At 41.9% G+C, this 19,627-nt stretch overlaps 1 protein-coding gene across 9 annotated transcripts in view; it reads right to left on the minus strand.

The window, feature by feature from the left end:
* Nucleotides 1–19,627, minus strand: part of Sh3d19 (SH3 domain containing 19) — a 155,540-nt gene that overhangs the window by 3,780 nt on the left and 132,133 nt on the right. For 6 of the 9 annotated variants that reach the window (XR_004772123.1, XR_004772122.1, XM_027392988.2 and 3 more), the window contains 10 exons: nt 19,307–19,571; nt 16,957–17,025; nt 16,636–16,776; nt 12,171–12,252; nt 11,117–11,247; nt 8,484–8,542; nt 4,932–5,134; nt 4,523–4,575; nt 3,622–3,808; nt 3,164–3,261 (listed from right to left, as the gene is read on the minus strand). Coding sequence is in view for 7 of the 9 variants with exons in the window: in XM_027392988.2 (XP_027248789.1) it covers nt 3,164–3,261; nt 3,622–3,808; nt 4,523–4,575; nt 4,932–5,134; nt 8,484–8,542; nt 11,117–11,247; nt 12,171–12,252; nt 16,636–16,776; nt 16,957–17,025; nt 19,307–19,571 (1,288 nt within the window). In the remaining 2 variants the exon portion in view is untranslated. The remainder of the gene's footprint in view (nt 1–3,163; nt 3,262–3,621; nt 3,809–4,522; nt 4,576–4,931; nt 5,135–8,483; nt 8,543–11,116; nt 11,248–12,170; nt 12,253–16,635; nt 16,777–16,956; nt 17,026–19,306; nt 19,572–19,627) is intronic. The other 3 variants (XM_027392990.2, XM_035451897.1, XM_027392989.2) reach the window with 2 other exon arrangements.

A 19,627-nucleotide genomic window follows, 5' to 3' on the forward strand; every position in this document is an offset into this window, starting at 1 on the left:
TAAGTGTATTTCTAGAGATGGGTACTATTAGCATCCTCATTTTAGAGGGAATTTTTATTTTGTATGTATGTGGTGGGCATGCATGTGTGTTTGTGTGTGGGATCGTGTGCGCACAAGTGCATGTGTGTGTATACAGGTGAAAGCCAGAGGTTGATGCCAAGTGTCTTCCTCAATCATTCTCCACCTTACATACCGAGGAAAGGTCTCTCACTTGAACCCAGAACTCACTAATTCAGTTGATCTAGCTAGGCAGCTTGCTTTGGGGGTCCCTGTGTCCCCCAGACTGCCATGACCTCCTGCATTCATATGGCTACTGGGCAACTGAATCCCGATCCTGTCACATACAGAAGAGCTTTACCCACAGAGCGTCTCCCCAGCTCTACATGTCCTTGTTTTATAGATGAAGAATCTGAAGCTCAGACATCATGCAACTTGTCAGGATTCCACATATAATTAGCATACAGCCAGAATTCAAACCTCGAGGTACTCTAGGGCCCATACTCCTAACCAAGAGGCTATGAAGCCACCACAGTTCACAGTGGAAAGTTACAATAAAACTGTTCTAAAACAGCCTGAGCACATTACACTCTGTTTTAATTTTTGTCATAGCAGTGTTTACCTCTAACATGCGGCTTATTCTATCTCTCCTTAGCCTCAACATCAATTTTCATCCAGTCCTATCTTAAGTGCTTTGCCTTGACACAGGGGGTACTGCTTTACCCTCATCTATGTTAGTCACAGTGGTAGTGTGCCTTACACATGTGTGAAGTTATAATTCCTGTATCGGATGAAGAATATGATTTTGTTCCTTATGATGGCTCATAATTTCTTAGAGCCTGGTTTTAAAGTTCTGCACAAGTCTAAGATGACCTGGCTACTTTAAAAATATCTTTACTAGGACAAGTAGATTTCTTTGTAGCACTACTACATAGGTGTCTGCAAAATTATTTGATTAAACTCTTTTTGAGAATGGACTGAAAACATGGTGAATATCAGATGTCACTTATCTGTTTGCTTAAATATGTAAAATTTTGGCTATTCAAAATTTGTTACAAATAAGTTACTTCTGCCCTAAATAATAATATAATGAATAGTTGAAGCTATTTTTCCAACCATTGTCAGCCCTGAGTTCTAGGACTATACGATATCTATCTACTAATATGCTATGAACATTCATATTTAAATAATGTTTAAAAAATTTATTTATTATGTATATAGTGTTCTGCCTGCATATATGCCTGCATACCAGAAGAGGGCACCAGATCTCATGATAGATGGTTGTGAGCCACCATGTGGCCACTGGGAATTCTGGAAGAGCTGACAGTGCTCTTAACCTCTGAGCCATTAGGCTGTAGTGGTGCATGCCCTTAATCCCAGCACTCAGAAAGCAGAGTCAGGCGGATCTCTGTGAGTTCGAGGCCAGCCTGGTCTACAGAGAGAGTTCCAGGACAGCCAGGCTACACAGAGAGACCATGTCTCAAGACTCTGCTCCTCACCCCCAAAAAAAGATAGAAAAAGAAAAGAAACAATAGGACTGGTTAGATGGCCCAGTGATTAAAAGCACAGACTGCTCTTGCAGGAACCTGAGTTTAGTTCCCACCACCCATGTCAGACAGCTCACAACCACCTGTAACTCCAGATCTAGGGGCTCCTACAACTCTGGTCTCTGCAAGCACCTGCAGGAGCACCTATGCTCCTGTGTAAGAGCATGTGAACACACACACACACACACACACACACACACACACACACAGGAAAGGGGATTAAAAATATAAATAAAATCTTGAAAACCTCTGAGCCATCTCTCCAGCCCCCTTTAAATAATATTTAATAAAGTATTAATGACCAATACCATTGAAAGCAGTAAAGTGTCCCTTAACGAAAAAACTCCATAACTATTTAACTTACAAGACATTCATTATTAGGACAACCTGTTCTTTGTTGTGAATTGACACAAGTGAAAACCAAAATAACCCCCTAAAAGTTTGAATTCAGATTCTTTACCTACGACAACATTTTATCTGAAGACAAGGAATAAATCTTGAGCTGCTGATTTGCAAGACTGAGAAGGAGCAAGATAGCAATTTCCAAACTTGAGGAGTTTGTGGATCAAGGACTCAGACAAAGAATAGAGTTTCCAACTTAGTTTGAGATGCCTGTCATTTGTTAACAATATTTATTAACCACAATAGAAATGATATTTTAATATAAAACGTAGACAGTCTTAGAATAAAGGAAACTATCACAAAGTAGGAGTTAGCGGCTTCACCGACACCTCCCAGGCAGCACTGCTAGGCTGGCACCCTTTGCTCACTTCGTATAGATGAGTGAAACCTTTGTGTGGGCAGTCCCCCGTTTTAGGTCTCATCTTATCCAACTGCTCCCGGAGGCTTTCATTCTTTGTGATGGGCTGCCTTCAAAGATGGAGACTTTATCACTGGGCCACAGCTGTTTGGTAGCACCAACAACTACACCAGTTTCCTACAGTATAGTCCTAAAGTTCTGCCTGGATGTGCTCTCCTCTCACCATGGCTCAACAGAAACATACTTCATTTCCACATTCAAGAAAATAGATACTTTTTCTGTAAGGCAGATCAGGGTTATATTTGGGTTTCTTTAAAAAAAAATCTTCACAGTTCAGCTTACCACTTTGGGGCTGTTTCCCAAAGCACTGGTGGGTGTCTGTGGACAAGAACAGCTCTTATCGGGTTACCAAAGCAAACCCTAGCAGGAGCTATCTGACTTCTCCATTCAGATGTCAGCAGATGAAAACTCCCATATCAAGATTTGGTATTATAAAGCCAAGATACAGGAATTATTTGAAGACTGTAACTACAAGCTAGGTTTTCCCTGAGTCCTTAAGTGAGAGTGGGTGATAGAAACTGTCAGGTCTTTTCCACTTGCTCCTCCTCCCTAGCTGGCCTCCCCCTCTTTTTTCACTAGAGGTGAAAGCTGACATCAAACATATGATTCTCCTTCCTCTGCCTCCTGAGAGCTGGACTTAGAGGACTGTGTTACCATGTGCAGGTCTACCCACTCTCTTCCCTTACAATTAGGGTCTGAGAGGTCTTCATTCTTACTTAGGTAATGATCACTATTCCATTCATGAGTACATTGCAAACTATGTATTGCTAGCGAGGTATAAAAAGGTATGCAGTCTGACCTTGAAAGAGAGTTCATCTTCATTTTCCCCAAGGAAATCATATAGGGCTTTGACCTTCCTCCCCTTCAATATTGTGGTAGTCATACTTTTTGCTTCTGCTGCAAAGACACAAGAATCTCAAATACACAGGATGACAATCACATGAACATCCTAAGAACCTGTCTTTAAATATTTTTACTTAGTTTCACTTGACTTGCAAAAAGAATAAAGGATGTGTACTTAGCCGGAAAGGAATCGTATATAAAGTCTATTTATTAATCAAAGTTTGCCATTATTTAGTGATATTTTTCTCTTTCCCTCCACATCGCTGACATAGCAGTGTAGGAGTGAGTTTATTAATCATCTCTACTAGCTGCAGATAGAAAACTTAAGTCAACTGTGGTCAGAGGTAAAGGAATATACACTGTTTAAAAGCCTTGGGCCCTTGAAGTGTAGGTCACATATGGCAGTTGTCATACCTGGGCAGGGCTGCACAAACACGGCTGGGAAGATGCCTTCCCTGTCGTGCAGTCGGCCACGGTACCAGTCCGAGTCTAGCCTCTCAAGGATCAGGATCCGGTCTCCTCGTTTGAAGGAGAGGTCCTCACTGGTCTCTGCTGTGAAGCTGTGCAGAGCTCTGCACCACTCTCCAGAAGGGCTGCTAGCCTGTTCAAAGTAGGAGTCTGGTAAGGAACATGAGGGCTTACCCCAAGGCTTCAAGGATGATGAGGAGTAAAAACTAGTCATGGGGGCTGACAGGATGGCTCAGTGGTTAAGAGCACACGCTTCTCTCCCAGAAGCCCTGAGTTCAGTTCCCTAGGACCTATGTCAGGCACTCACAACCATCTGTAACTCTAACACAATGGGTGCCCAACACCCTTGTCTGAAGAACTGAGAGGCAGTTCTTCAAAGTTGGATGGGAACTCAGTATTTCAGAACCTCTAGAAGGCAGTGGAGGGTAAAGGTAAGAGCAAAGGCTTTGCAGCCAGACAGGCAAGGGTTCTAGACCCAGCTCTGCTATTTCCTGGCTATGTGCAACAACCAGGCTTCTCTGAGCTTTGGTTCCATTTAAGGGTTGCTGTGAGGGTGAAATGATAGGACACAAAGAGAACACTTTTCACAGTGCCTTGTGGGACACTTCCCACTTCCCTTCTCAGTAACTAGTGGACTAACAACAAAAAGCAAAAAACTAAAAACCTCTTACAGGTTTGGTGGCTCACACCTGTAATCCCAGCACTTGCGAAACTGAGGCAGGAGGATTGCCATAAGTTTGAGGCCAATCTGGACTACAGAATAAGATTCTGTCCAAACAAAACACACACCAAGGCCTGGAGGGTTTAAATGTGGCTGTCACTACAGTTATCCACTCAAGCAGCCTACCTGAGAATTTGAGCCAGGGTCTTCATTTTTGGTCTTTGGTGGCTCCTTTGTGCCTACATTAAAAAAAAAAGTCAGATGAAAACACTACATAGTATTAGTGGAAAAGTTTTGAGTGAGAGTGTGGAGTGTTAGCTTTCTGGGACTGTTTATTTAACTATAGATCAGGACCACAGTTAACTGAACAACCCACTGACTAAAGGTCGTTGTCATTTCTCACAGTTAGCCATTGCTAACTACCATAAACAATAAATCAGACCAGTTTCCAACACAAATTACCATTCAAAGTAAAGTTTTCCTTCTACATTATGAATATGGCAACATGGATTATAAAGTCTCTGAAGTGTTACTAATTACTGATTCGTTTGAATAAGACAATGACACAATAAACACCCATGTTCTCCATACTCACTTAAGATATTTGCACCAGATGTGGGATGATCCTCCACAAGTTCCACAAAGTTAAGGGGGAAGATCCCAGTTCGGTCTCGAATCTCTCCTCTGGCCCATTCCTCATTCACATATTCTTTAAGAATAATTACTTCTCCCTCTGAGAAACTTAACTCATCCTTCTGGTCTCCGATATATTCAAACCGAGCAACACATCGTGGGCCTCTGAACAAAGAAGAGCACAGTTATGGGTTAAACTTAAGAGCATTTACAAAAATAAAATAAAGACCTTCATTGGCTTTACTTTTAACTCTACCATTAAGCAACACTTTTTGTTTGTTTGTTTTTGGAGACAGGGTTTCTCTGTGTAGCCCTGGCTGTCCTGGAATTCACTCTGTAGGCCACACTGGGCTTTGAACTCACAGAGATCCACCTGTCTCTGTCACTCCCGTCCGTACCCCTGCCCCTGGTTACTTTATTCTGTTTTAAGAAGTGTTGCTTAGCCAGCAACTAAAGGTGGAGCTGCACACCTTTAATCCCAGAACTCAGGAGACAGAGGTAGGCGGATCTCAGTGAGTTTCAGGTGAGCTGAGTCTACGGACTGACTTCCAGGACAGCCAGAGCTACACAGAGAAACCCTGTCTCATAAACCAAAAACCAAAACCAAACAACAACAAAATCAGAATAAAGTATTCTCTAGTCTTAACTTAAAAAAAAAAAAAAAAAACTTTTCAACTTGCATTCAGTCTTTCAGTAAATACCCTGTTTATTATGGAACACGGTATATTTGTTCTAGGAATCAAACTTCCAAGAAAAAGAGTAAGCTACACATCTAAATATCAAGGCTTATTTCTAGATAGTGAAGCTCTGAACACAGAAGGGCCAAGCTCAAGGCCACACACTTCAAGCAGCATTCCCGATCAGTAGCTGACTGGTAGTCTATGCCTTTTGGTCAGTTTTTATTTAATTACAGAATCTCCCCAGACTCCAAGTGTTTGTTTCTTTGTGCCAAAGCAGTCCATGGCCCAGTCTGAACCCTTTCAATCACAAACATGCTGGGACTGGGAGTAGTCCCCATGAGAATCTCAGGGAAAGACATCAAAGTCTTGCTTAAGAATGAGGACAGTACAAGGGGTGCATCTGTTAGACAGAAGGGATGCTCACTGGGCACTGACTGCACCAGTGAGTGGGAGGAATAAATGAGCCTGACAGTTGGAGAAACACATAACCCTCCATCCACTTTGTTGCTCTGTAAGGACTGTGTGATGCCTTTAAGAAGGCTGCATTCCTCTGGACGGTAGCGGAACATGTCTTTAATCCCAGCACTAGAGAGGCAGAGACAGGTGGATCTCTATGAGTTCAAGGCCAGCCTGGTCTACACAGCAAGTACCAGGATAGGCTCCAAAGTTACACAGGGAAACCCTGTCTAGAAAAACCAAAAAAAAAAAAAAAAAAAAAAAAAAAAAAAAAGGCTGCATTCTCAAGACTGGAACAACCCTTTAGTGATCTGTAATTCTGAGGGAAAATAAGATACAAGCAGTGTAGGGGACAGTAAGCCACGCCTGTTAGAGGCTGGCTACAGGTGTGCCTGACCACGCCTTGACAGGTAAGGTCAGGATGATGCAGGATGGGCTCTTAAGGGGCTGCAGAGCACATGGGAAGCCCCTTCTCCCTGGCCTCGCTGCTGGGCTGACCTGGGCACTCTCTGGCTTGTGTTTGGCTGGTATTTATCTCAATAAAGATATCTTGACCTTACGGACTATGGACCATCTATTGTAGTCACTCAAAGCAGAGATAGAACTTGGTCTGTTTAATTTAATACCAGACCTTGGATTTGAGGCCTCAGAAAAGAAGTTTCAATAGCAGAAATCTAAAGAGGACACAATCGCCTGTAACGGAAAGGCTGGTCCTTGTGGAATCCAAATTCTGATCTAAGCGGCTCAGTAGATGAATGGCCCTTCATGCCCATTTAAACTCAAGCTGCCCTTGTGGTATCTGTTGCTCAGAGGAGAAACGCAGCCTGGAGTATGACCCAATGACTTGATGTTGTGGCACCGAAAATTTTCTTATTTGTGATAACCTTTGCATTTATCGTCTCCAGTCCCCTGGGAACACCTCCTTATGTCTGACCTATTCACAGACAGGTTTACAGTCTTCACCAGGTAGAGAATTGTTCTAATTTGCTCATTTAACTAGAATATAAAGCTGCATTGTGGCAGGGCTTTAAATCACACAAGAGTTACAATGAAGCATAAAAGGCATATAAATCCCTGGAAAGGTCTCACAAACACTGGGACACACAAGAATCTGCAATGTAACTCTTCCCTCACCTCTGCCTAGTCCTTAAAAACAAAACAACACAAAACATCTACTAAGAGGCATTTTATTATTTTCATGGGTGGGATTTGAACCCAGAGCTGCATACATTGCTAGGTAAGCATTCAACCACTGAGTTGGGCCCTGGTCTCACCTGGCTGTTTTTGTAGGATTCATATTTCTATGAGACAGAGATATTTTTCATGAGGAAAGCAGTTAATGTTTCAAAAAAAAAAAAAAAAGCTGCTAGGAAACACCAGAAAGCCACACTAAAATCTCACTGACAACAAAACTATTTTCTGCAGGCTGCAGCCAGGTCAGGACACATTTAACTGTCCCTGGGCCTGTATGGAAGACTGCTTAAGCTGGCTTCTATCCACCTGCTGCACTGATTTTTAAATGTGTTTCTATTTTAACAGTTTTCTTTTATTTGTTGATGTGTATGAGTGTGTTGCCTGAAGTATGTATGTGCACCACACGTATGCCTGGTGCCTACAGCAGTCAGAAAAAAACACTGGATCCCCTGGAACTGGAGTTATAGATGCTTGTGAGCCACATGTGGGCAGCAAGTTGTTCTTTTTAATTGAGGAACCATTTCTCCAGGCTCCCTTCCCTTTCCCTTTCCCTTTCCCTTTCCCTTTCCCTTTCCCTTCCCTTCCCTTCCCTTCCCTTCCCTATCCTATCCTATCCTATCCTTCCCTCCCCCTCCCCCACTCAAGACAGGGTTTCTCTGTGTAACACCCCTGGCTGTCTTGGAAATTTCTCTGTAGACCAGGCTGACCTCAAACTCACAGAGATCCTCCTGTCTGTCTCCGAGTGCTGGAATTAAAGGCATGTGCCATGTCCAACTCCTTTCCTTCCTTCCTTCCTTCCTTCCTTCCTTCCTTCCTTCCTTCCTTCCTCCCTCCCTCCCTCCCTCCCTCCCTCCCTCTCTCCCTCCCTCTCTTCCTTCCAGGTGTGGGTGTGCATGCAGAGGCCAGCAGAGGGCACCAGATCCCCTGGAATTGGAGTTGGGTCTTGTAAGCTCCCTAATGTGGGTGCTAGGTATTGAACTTGGGTCCTCTGTAGGAACAGGATGCATCCTAACCACTGAACCATGTCTCCAGCCTCTCACTATCACATGTTAAGCAAATAAAATTTCCTCAGAAGTAAAGACACTGAGAATCTGGCTAATCACGAAATGGAAATGATTCAGCTTAGAAATTCTTCATTTCTCCCTCTTTTTTATTTTATACAAAAGAACACAAACAACACTTACTTAGCACAGTGAGAAGGAAACGATTCTCTTTTTCCACTTCTTCCTTCTGGAATATCAACCTAGCAAAGACAAAATCAGGTAATGCTTGTTTCTTTTTTATAATTTGGTTAAGATAAATTTAGCATCAAGTAATTAGGAAATGCATGATTTAAATTAATCAGGAAAGCTAGCTGGTGAGTGTATTGGAGGTATAGCTGCTGAACACTAAGAAAACGAAAACTGAGTTTTGGAAAAAATATACAAGTTCAGCTGGATGTGGTGACATATTCCTGTAACACCAGCACACAGGAGGCTGAGGCAGGAGGATCATGAGGTGTAGGCTAGCCCAGGCTACAGTAGTGAGATCCTGTCTAGTCTAAAATACTCCTGTACCACCAGCACACAGAAGGCTGAGGCAGAGGCTAGCCTGGGCTACTGTAGTGAGACCCTGTCTAAAAGGGGTGGAGGGAGAATAGCTTCTGTGTAGTCCTCCTTGAGCAATCAGTCACCCTGCTGCCATGAGCATGAGTTCTCTACACTTTTCCAAGGAACTTAAGATAGCCATCAGCCATCAGGTCATAATGCTGCTGCCCTGTTCAAATGAAGGGCAGGATTCAGTAATACCTCCCTGGTCCCCAAATGAAGCATTTGATTAGATTTGTGGATTCTCTCCATATATTGAAGGGGACTTTGCCCCTTCACTGCAAACAGGGTAGGAAGAAAGCAATGTGTACTAGATAAGCATTTACTAAGTGCCAGGCACTTCAGTAAACAGTAGAGCTGGGCTGGAATAAAGTTCTTGGCCAGGCTATGAGGTCTATATTAGATCAGTGCCCTTTTAAATAAATTCTGTAAGTTTGGTTTTTTTAAAACAATTTTTTAAACTTGTGGGCTTAGGAATAACATTTATACCAATAATGTGGCTGACTGGGTGTGATTGATTTCAGTGTGGTAATTGTGCTGTTTAAAGCCCTGTTACACAGAGCAGAAGAAAAATGAAGAGTGCTAAAACTAACATCACTCTTACTATTAATTTAGAGAATGTTGGTTAGATTTCTCCAAAGAACCAGGCCACATCTACACTGGGCAATTTTTAAGATCTACATTTAATACTCCAAGAGACTCAAACTCTTTTCTATTTGAAAAATACAGATTTTCTGTTATACTTAAATTTTAAAGTTTCTGAGGTAATGGGAAATTACTAGGTTTTTTCCCCCCTTCAAAATAAGCCATTAACTTTTAAGCTAGCTCTATTGATATTTCATAGTATTAGTAGGTTATATCAGGGAGTGAGTCATATTCTCCCTCATTATACAAATATTCAAAGAGCGATCAAATTTTGTCCCCATGTTTGACAGCTACCTAGGCTTAGCATGAAAACCTTCAACATACTGGAGTGTGTTCACAAGTTCAGCTATTAGGGGCTATAAAATTGTGATGCTTCAATATAATTTTCTTCAATCAGACTTGAAGATATTATGTGAAGAACCCATTAGTGGACTACTACCTAAGGTGAAAGTGCCTTGGTACTCTCAAACTGACATGGTACCATAACCCCACAGAATATCCTTTCAGAACTGTTTAGTAGCACCTAAACTCATGTTCACTGAAGGCCTCAGGAATCCACAGAATGACCCCAGCTAAGACTCCTAGCAATAGTAGAGAGGGTGTCTGAATGGGCCTTCTTCCCTTTTAATCAGATTAGTGACTACCCTAAATGTCATCATAGAACCTACATCCAATAACTGCTGGAAGCAGATGAGGTGACCCACAGACAAGCACTGGGCTGAGCTCCTGGAGTTCAGTTGAAGAGAGGGAGGAAGGATCACATGAGCAAGGTGGGGGGGGGAGGAGTCAAGAACAAGATGGGGAAAACCACAGAGACAGCTGACCCAAGCTAGTAGGAGCTCATGGACTGTGGACTGACAGCTGGGGAACCTGCATGGGACCAAACTAGGCCCTCTGTGAGTGACAGTTATGTGGCTTGATCTCTTGGTGGGGGTGCTGATAGTGGCACCAGGACCTAACCCAGGGGCATGAACTGGCTTTTTGGAGCCCACTCCCTATGGTGGGATACCTTACTCAACCTTGATGGTGGGGGGCTTGGTCCTGCCTCAACCTGGTATGCCAGACTTTGCTGACTCCCCAAGGAAGGCTGTACCCTCTCTAAGGAGTGGATGGGGGATGTGAAGGGAGGAAGGGGGAGCAGAAGGGGAGGGAGGGGGAACTGGGGTTGGTATGTAAAATGAAAAATAAATTTTTTAAATAAAAAGAAGAATTAATGTATATCCTTAAGTGTTTAAGAACCCTCCAAGGATAAATGATCTACCGACCGATATTTCTTTATGGAGCATGGTGGGCCCAGCAGTGGGCACACAACTGAAGATAACGAATTCCCCCTCTCCCAGACTCTGTCAATAGTCAGCAGTAAGGGGCAGGGCCCTCGGAGCCCTCATCCCTTTCATAACTGATAGCTGATCGAGCCAGTCTGCATGGAAAAAAGATTTATTTTGAAAATGTCTAAATGCCAAATGATCAAGAGAAGACAGAAAAGAGGAACTCATGACTGCAGGCTTCTAGTTCCTCTTTCTTATCTTCAGGCCTCACTGAACCACTGAATGTGTGGCCAAAGAAAACAAACAAAACCCACTTACAAGGACTTTGACATGATTGGCAGGAAATATGCCAGTCTGGTTTCTGCATTTCCCTCTGTACCATTCTGCGTCAATTTTTTCGAGAAGATAAACAATTTCTCCAGATGTGAGACTCAGGTCATCAGCTTGCTCTGTAACACAGAATTAGGGACAACGATGAATTGCCCCAGCTACACATGTGATTAAAAGCAGAGAAGAAAGTGGCATTTAGCTCTGTCCACAGACTGGATTACACTGATCAAATTAATTTTTTCATAACATTTTATTTAAAAATGTTGATATTAGTGATTCTCTTTTCTAAGAATAGATTAGATATATCTACTAAGGGAAACCATTTATAAAACTACCATTGTCCTGGCCAGCGGTTCCTGCTGTGCCAATTAAAGTCTCTTGCTGAAAACACCCTGAAAGACTTTTGTAGACATGGCGTGATACACTGACCATTATTCCCAGTCACCCTTAAAAGACATACCAGCTTCAAATATTAACTACAGCTCTTTAGGAAGAAAAATGTTCTACTCTAAAATAAAAATCAGCTTGCCAGTCTGCATGGAAAAAAGATTTATTTATTTATATAAGTTGTAAATAGTTAAAAAAAATTGTAGCCTTGGCTAAAAGGATAACTTAAAATGATTACAAAAAATCTAAATCTTTGATCTCATAGCTAAGTGGTGGGTGAGACACATATTAAAAAAATCTTTTTTAAAAACTCACTTTTTTATTAAATTAGAATTGACTTCATCACAATGCTAAACAAGTAAATATTCTAGCCTGAGCCCTGAAGGATGTTAATTTGAGCTATAGCTACACCACAGGGTTAAAGTTTGTAAGCAATGGCTGTTTGTCATTTGGGTGGGGGATTCCCCATCCCTTTCGAAGGACAGCTTTCCAGCTAAGCTTTCTGGCATGGTTGGGTTCACAGCCCCTTTCTGAAGGCAGAACTGATGGATAAGATGCTACCCTTAGGCTAGGATTCTACAGACACAGGCAATGAGGAAGGAAGGCTTTGAGAAGGTGTCCCAGGGCTCCATCCACTCATTATCTATGTCCTTACCTGCTGGGAAATCATGCAGAACCACAGCATGAGGAGCTCCACTGTCAACAGTGTGGCCGGAATCCTTGGAGGGAAAGCAGAGCTGTGAATGGAGTATGCAGGATAGAACTGGTTTCATTATTCACCCCAGGCCATTGTTTGTTTGTTTGTTTGTTTGTTTGTTTCTCATTAGAGTCTCCCCAAAAGAATTGCACTATAAGCATGAGATGTAAACCACACAGGTGAACTAGTTAAGGGAATCATTATCACCTCAAAATAGAATGTGTTCTTGCCAGGGAGGGGCAGAAATAACTTCCAATTGCATATCACTAAGCATTTCTTCTTAGAGATTTGCTTATTTTATGCACATGGGTGTTTTGCCTGCATGTATGTTTGCACACCATAGAAGTATCTGGCATATGCAGAGACCTGAAGAAAGCACCAGATCCCCTGGAACTGGATGTATGTACTCGGAATTGAACCTTGTACTCTGCAAGAGTAGTGGTAGGTCTCTAAACCACCTAGTCATCTCTCCAGCCCCTTAAGCACTTGGATTTTAAAGAAAGAAACTAAAACAAAACAGAACTGTTTAACTTTAAAGGCTTTAAAGGAAGCAAAACAACAACAACAACAAAATACCATAACACTTATCCTACCTCAAAGTTGGGGGGGGTTTAGCCACTTTGCATTCCAATGGTAACCCCCCCCCCACACACACACACACTCCCAAGCCAACTGACCAATTTAGACCTTAAGGACAGAGCTTTCAAAGTTAAGCCCATTCTGCTGCAAGAGAATGAAGTTCTGTATTTATGTCTTTGTTTTTTGCAGTGAAAGGAGCTAATGACTTCCCACAAAAGTATAATTCACAAGAGTAAAACCACTTCATTTATTACCACTTAACTGAATATATTCTCTAGTTTGAAAGCAATGCTATCCCTCCATGCTTGGCCTTTCTATTTAATCTGAATGGTTTATTCAACAGCAATTCTAAGTAAATTAGCAAAGAGAATGTAGTATTCTTTAGCTAGGTAAACAATGCCCTGGATTATCTGGAGGAGAGGGTGAGGTTAAAGAGGGATACTCATGACTGCTGAGTAGTTGCTTCTCTGGTTTTACTTTGCTTCTTGTTCTTCTTCCTCCTCATTCTGCTGCTGCTGCTGCTGCTATGTGGACCAGGGTGGCCTCAAACTTAGAGATTCTCCTGCCTCTGCCTCCCTAGTGTTGGGATTAAAGGCATGAGCCACCTCTTGCTTACTTTGTTTCTTGAGACCGGAGGGTCTTGCTATACAGCCCAGTTGGATCAGGAACTCACTATGTAGACTAGCATGCTTTCAAATTCACAATGCTTCTGCCTCAAACATCCTAAGATCTAGAATTATGGAGGTGTGTCACCATAATTAACCTCTTTATGTGAAGAAACGGGCTTATCAAATGACATCATCACCATCACCATCATCATAATCACCATCATCAAATCCAGTTAAGGATGCTGCTTGCTTTCTTTGGTGATGCTGGGGATCAAGCCCAGGGCCTTACTCACGGGCAAGGAAGTGGTCCACCCTCAACCCTTGGGAGATGTTACTTAAATTTCTTCAACACCAGCAAACTTATGAAATGAATGGAGGTAGACTTTTGTGCTTTTTGTTTTTCAAGGACTCTTGACTTCTTAGGGATACTTCATCTCTGTCCCTCCCACAGCCCACTCTTTCTACCCCTTAGCACTTCTGTCAGATCTTTCCTGAATCCACCTGCTCTTTGAACCAAAATGCACCACGGGGCAAACTGTCTATTCTTATACAAGTAAGCAGAGCTGTAACTCAGGTCAAGACAGTTATGGCTGACACAGCTTTTTTTTTTTATTTTTATATATCAGCTTACTAAGCAACACAACACCTTCTTAGATCTTGCTTTTGCCTAAATAATAAGCAACATGGGAGTTTTAGTAATTGTGAGCTGTTTTAGGTCTCCAGTGGCTTTAAGATCTCCATTTATGTAATTAATTATGTGTGTGTGTGTGTGTGTGTGTGTGTGTGTGTGTGTGTGTGTGTGTGTGTGTGGTTTTGTTTCCACCTGAGACAGGGTTTCTTTATGTTTCCCTGGCTATTCTGGAACTTGCTCTGTATACTAGGTTGGCTTCAAATTTAGAGATCTGGCTGCCTCTGCCTTCCAAGTGCTAGAATTAAAGACATGAGATACCACCACCATGCATGTATGTGTGTGTGTTATTTATTCCTGATTTACATCTGCAGGAAGAGGAATGGCTAGTCAATAAACAGTGTTAGTCTGGATGGCTACTGACCTGGAAAAAGTCAAATCAGGGATCCACCTTAAATGTAACATGAACACAAATCTCCAAATAGACCAAAGATCTATATATACCCAAGTGAGAGAGTTGAGAAGACAATTTGAGCCTCCAGTTAGTTTCCTTTTTCAAGCCTTCCTTCAGTGATGAGCAATGAGACTCACCAGGCATTAGAGGCTAGACAGGGTTGGCCACAAGGGAGCAGTACAGCCCAGATGCTGCCACCAGAGTGCATACTTGATACAGGCAAATCGAAGAGAGTTTGAAGGTCTTTCTACATCATTGCTTAAGAAATGATATCATAACAATAAGAGTAACTACAATCATTTATGGTGCTCCGCTCACTGTGACAAATACCTTCTATGCATTAACATGGGCTTACTTAACTTGTTAAATGTATGAGATACAATTCACACAAAATAAAATTTATCCATTTAGAATGTGTGTGGTTTTAGAACATTCATAGAATTGTGCAACTTCATTGAAGTCTATGAAGTAGAGCATTTTTACGACCCCTCTCCCACCGAACCCATGTGAGGGCTAAAGTTATGTTTTAAGTTTTAATTATTGCGCTTAAGAGATCTTTAAAACAAAAATGCCTCTAACCTGTAAGCCCCATTTATCCTAGGACAGATAATTTCCTGGAATGCTGGGGACTGTTTATGTAATATAACAAGCCCCCTGTTTTCACTGCTGTAAACAAGGCTGGTTGCCCCAATTGCACAGGAATGTGCTTGATCACAGCTTCAAATGTGGCTTAAAAATTGTGGTAGTGGTCTTTTTCTCGAAGGTGGGATTAACATCTACCCTTTAGTAGCTACTCTTCCACTCTACCCTCAGCTGTAAGCAAATGCTAACCTTTTCTGTTATTAACAGTGTACCTTTTCTGGGTTTCTATACAAGATGTCAATTCCCAAAACAACTCTGTTGAGCATTACCACACTAACTTCACACCAAAACAACAACAAAAACCTTCAGCACACTCTGACCACCAGGGTGGAGAAGGGGAACTGGAGCCACACACTTGGTGATAACCATTCACTGTCTCTATGACCAATCCTTTGTTTCCAACTTTAACTGATTAACATCTCCTGTTGACCAAATTAGGTCCAAAAGTATAACACATTTTTGGACCTCCTTCTTTGTCATGTAAGGTGGTGCTGGGGACAGGCACCAGTGCACGCTAAGGAAGTGCTAGGCCAGGGAGCCACCCAAGTTTATTATCTAAGAACTATAACAATCTCTACAAACCCAAAAGCCTAAAGAATGGTTCACTCATTTTCACCAACAGAGGTCATACAATGGTCCCTGGAGAACAGAGACTTTTTAAAAGGCAATAGCAATGTTTAAAGTGGGGAAACTTTGGACTGTTACAACTTTTAATTTTTAAGCTTTAAAATATATGTAAAAGGATAGGTTTTTGGCAGCATAACCCCTGCCATTACCAGCAGCATACTCTGAGAGAGGAAGGGTAGCTATGACAGATGGATGACGCTGGACCCAAAAAGAGAAAACTGGGTAAGAGAGGTTTTTTTTTTTTTTTCCTGTGTGAACTAGTTAGATTTTTCACATGCCAGCTGCACTAGTTGAAGCCCTATCTTCTCCCTAAAATGAGAAATTTTAGTTTCTTAGGAAAACTTGAAAAGATAAAGTGCCTTCCAAAAAGAAGGAGTTAGACTAGATTATGAAATCTAGGATAAATAACAAACTAGGTTCTTGACTTGAATGACTGGTGTATTTTTCATGTATGGAATTACAGGGGAGCACCCACCACACCCTGTAAGACTAGGGTTGCATTTTAAAGGACTCTTATGTCAGATTTAGCATTTATATGGTTCCTTTTAAAAATAACAGACTCATTCTGCTAGAGAACCAAACTCTGGTCTGGTAAACAGGTTCATGTTATTTAAAAGAGTAAGTCACTTTCTCAGTTGAAAATTTGTGAGTGAGTGTCCTAGCTCCCACAAGCCACTACAACACGGAGAGGGCAGAATACCCGGTAGTCTGTGCCAATGTGATTAGAGTCATTTATTCCAAAATTGGAGCAAACTGCTACTGTTATTTCCACCCAGGTTAAAATAATGCTGCTAATAAAAGACGCCTGGGGAGGAAAGGATATAATTAATAGCTCCATGACGGTGCCGCCATGTGTGACATGAAGGCTGCACAACAGCAACGTACGTTAGGTCTGCTTCTCGGCCGCTCCTCAAGGGGAGTGATGATTCTCATCTGGGATGGGTGAACTCTGCCAGTGCCTTCTCCCCGCTGGCATTCCAAGTAATTATTTTCTGCCTGCTTCAGGATCACAAGCACGTCCCCTCGCTGTAAGACACAACACCACTCTCTGAAGCAATTATTATTTAATAAAACATTATTACTTTCCCACATTTTAATCTTTGGAGCCTAAAGCATTTAATAACATGTAATAGCAGGAACAGAGGGCAGGGATTTTTTTCTAATTTTTTTTTTTAATTAGTTAGTAAAGAAATTGTTTGACTTTACCTTACAAGAGAGTTCCGTGGGGTTTTGGGAGACAATGTCTTCATTGGCAATTCCATGAGGCACAGACAGCTTAAATGTAAACCATAAGAGAATTATTTGCAATCCCTCACCTGCTACTGATCACTTAGGACTTGGCATGTGTGCTTGAAAAGGGCAGCTTCTTCAGAGGGTGAGCAGACTTCACACCCTGGATCCAGGGGGGCAGCAGTTCTCCTAGATACTAATAAGTCCCGAAAAGGTGGAGCTGAGCCCACAGAATCACAAGGGGGTGAATGTGGCCTCAAGTTCTCTCCATTTGCCTTGTAGTCTTCCCTGGTAGCCTGCCTGTCTGCTTGAAGCCCAGCTACTTCCTGTTCCCTCAGCAGTCTGATCTTACAATGGTTTCTATACCTGGGCCCCAGAGCCAAGGGGTTCCGTTTCTGAGGAGTACTTGTCAGAAGTTCTATATAATACACACTTAAAACTCGGAGAAGGAGGTTGCCTGGGCTCCTGGATTACTCAAGAGCAAACACACAGAGTACAAGGAGGGGGCCTTGTAAAGCTGGGTTGAGTAGCATCACTTCCCCCACATCTCCACAGCACGCAGGGCTCCCAAGACACACAGATTCCTACTAGTAGTTTAATGGTACTGTAGCCATGGGGGCAGGAAGTGGATTTAAGAGTGTATTTTATAATGAGACACATCATTTAAATAACCATCGTTTTGATGCATTGATTTCTCTGAATTCCTTAAGTGTTTTGACATTATGCAGCTATGCAAAGAACCCCAAGTGAAAGCTGGTTCTCCTTGAGTAAACAATCTTGGCATAGAATGACCAAAGCAGAGAGAGAGGCCTTACCACTAATTAACACTGTGTTCATGGTATGGTAAAATGGTGAAGAGCATAGACTCAATGCCAACTGTTTTGTGTTCAAATCCTGGTTTTACTGCTAGCTGGCTTAAATTTCTATCTTAGCCTCATTTTCCTTATTTGTATAATGGGGATACTAATAGTATCTAATCTAAAAGATTACTTTTGAATAGTGCCTAGCTAACAATTAGTTCTCAACACATACCCATTACTATTTTACTTTATTTATTAAGTAGTCCATCCCAGAGACTATCCCTTGGGTTTGTGTAGTTAAAGTTTCATCAGTTTATACTTCATCTTAGCTGAGAGAGAGACAGAGAGGAGCAATGGGTTTCAGCAACTTAAATGACTGTGAATATATTATTTCTTTTTATCTGTCTATTCTCTTCTCAAAATCTGTATTAGCTTAAACTAAGAAACACTTTCTGGCTTGGTGGAAGTATAGAACAGGATAAAATTACTAACTGCTGTTAAACATAGCACTGCATCCAATTATTCTAAAAATGCAAATAATCTTCCCCCCACTTCTAAGTGAATTTTCTTATTTTTCTGGTTGACCCGAGCACATAGAAAAGCAAATCAACTCTGTTTGTCATTTGTGGGAAACTCAGGCAAAAGCCATCTGATGAAAAAAACATCCAAAGAGGACAAAACTAATACTCAACCATCTCAATTACTGATAAGAACTTTTAACTAGTAGCTATTAAATGGGCCATGATAATTATGCTTACAAAATGGGAAAAAAAATCTGTAAGAAGTCCATTGATCTTAATAAAAACTTAATTTATACTTCATTTAATTGCTACTCATTTAGTGGGTAAAGCAGCTGGAAAGTACAAACTATTTCAGGAGATGACCCATAGCAATTGTCACCTACTCCCACGGCAGATCCTACTGTGTCAGTGGCTTAAATTCCCTGTCTGCCTGCTTTCCCTTTCTGGCTGATTCTCCTAATACTGACACCCTGCCTTGAAAACCCAGGCTTTTGTTGTTGTTTTGTTTTTTTCATGAATTATTTGTCTTATGTATATGAGTATTTTGCTCCCATGTATGTCTGTATCATGTAAGTCCTGGAACTAAAGTTATGGATGGTTGTGAATTGCTATATAGATGCTGGGAATCAAGCTGGGGTCTTCTGCAAGAACAAGTACTCTAAGCCTCAGCGCCATCTCTCCAGCCCCCGAAAACAGGTTTTGAGGCAGCCTAAAGTTTGCCCTGTCAAGGGCCAACCCCACGTTTGTTTTTATGTTTTACCGATTTTCCTAAGTATTACAGATCTTACTTATTCCTAGTACAACTCCCCCTTTGTTTTTGTTTTTCGAGACAGAGTTTCTCTGTGTAGCTTTGGATGTCGTAGAATTCACTCTGTAGACTAGGCTGGCCTCACACAGATCCGCCTGCCTCTGCCTCTGTCTCCTGAGTGCTGGGACCAAAGGTGTCACTACCACTGCCCGGCTAGAGTAAACCCCTTAAGCACCAATTTTAGATTCCAGGCTTACCATGTATTTCCTGTAGAGAGGGTGTCCGGGTTGGGGACGAGGTGGTAGCACCGGATCTTGGTTTTTAAAAACCTGACTCTTGGCTTTTGAGAGCCCAGAGGTCAAGTGACTTTGCTTTTTCTGAAGATCCATGTCTGAGGAGGACCGATTAAGAGGCAAATTTTTACTTGATGATTTGGTTGCAGAAAGTTTAGGGGGGGGTGGTCTCTCAGGGGCCCCTTTGGGAGAAGGCTTCCAAAGTGGAATGACTTTTCCATGAACAGGTCTGAAAGGCAAGGGGGAGCACAAGTCAGCATTTTGATCTCATCTAGGTTCTGTTAC

Source organism: Cricetulus griseus, assembly GCF_003668045.3.
Source record: "Cricetulus griseus strain 17A/GY chromosome 1 unlocalized genomic scaffold, alternate assembly CriGri-PICRH-1.0 chr1_0, whole genome shotgun sequence".
In the NCBI taxonomy this organism is placed as follows: domain Eukaryota; kingdom Metazoa; phylum Chordata; class Mammalia; order Rodentia; family Cricetidae; genus Cricetulus; species Cricetulus griseus.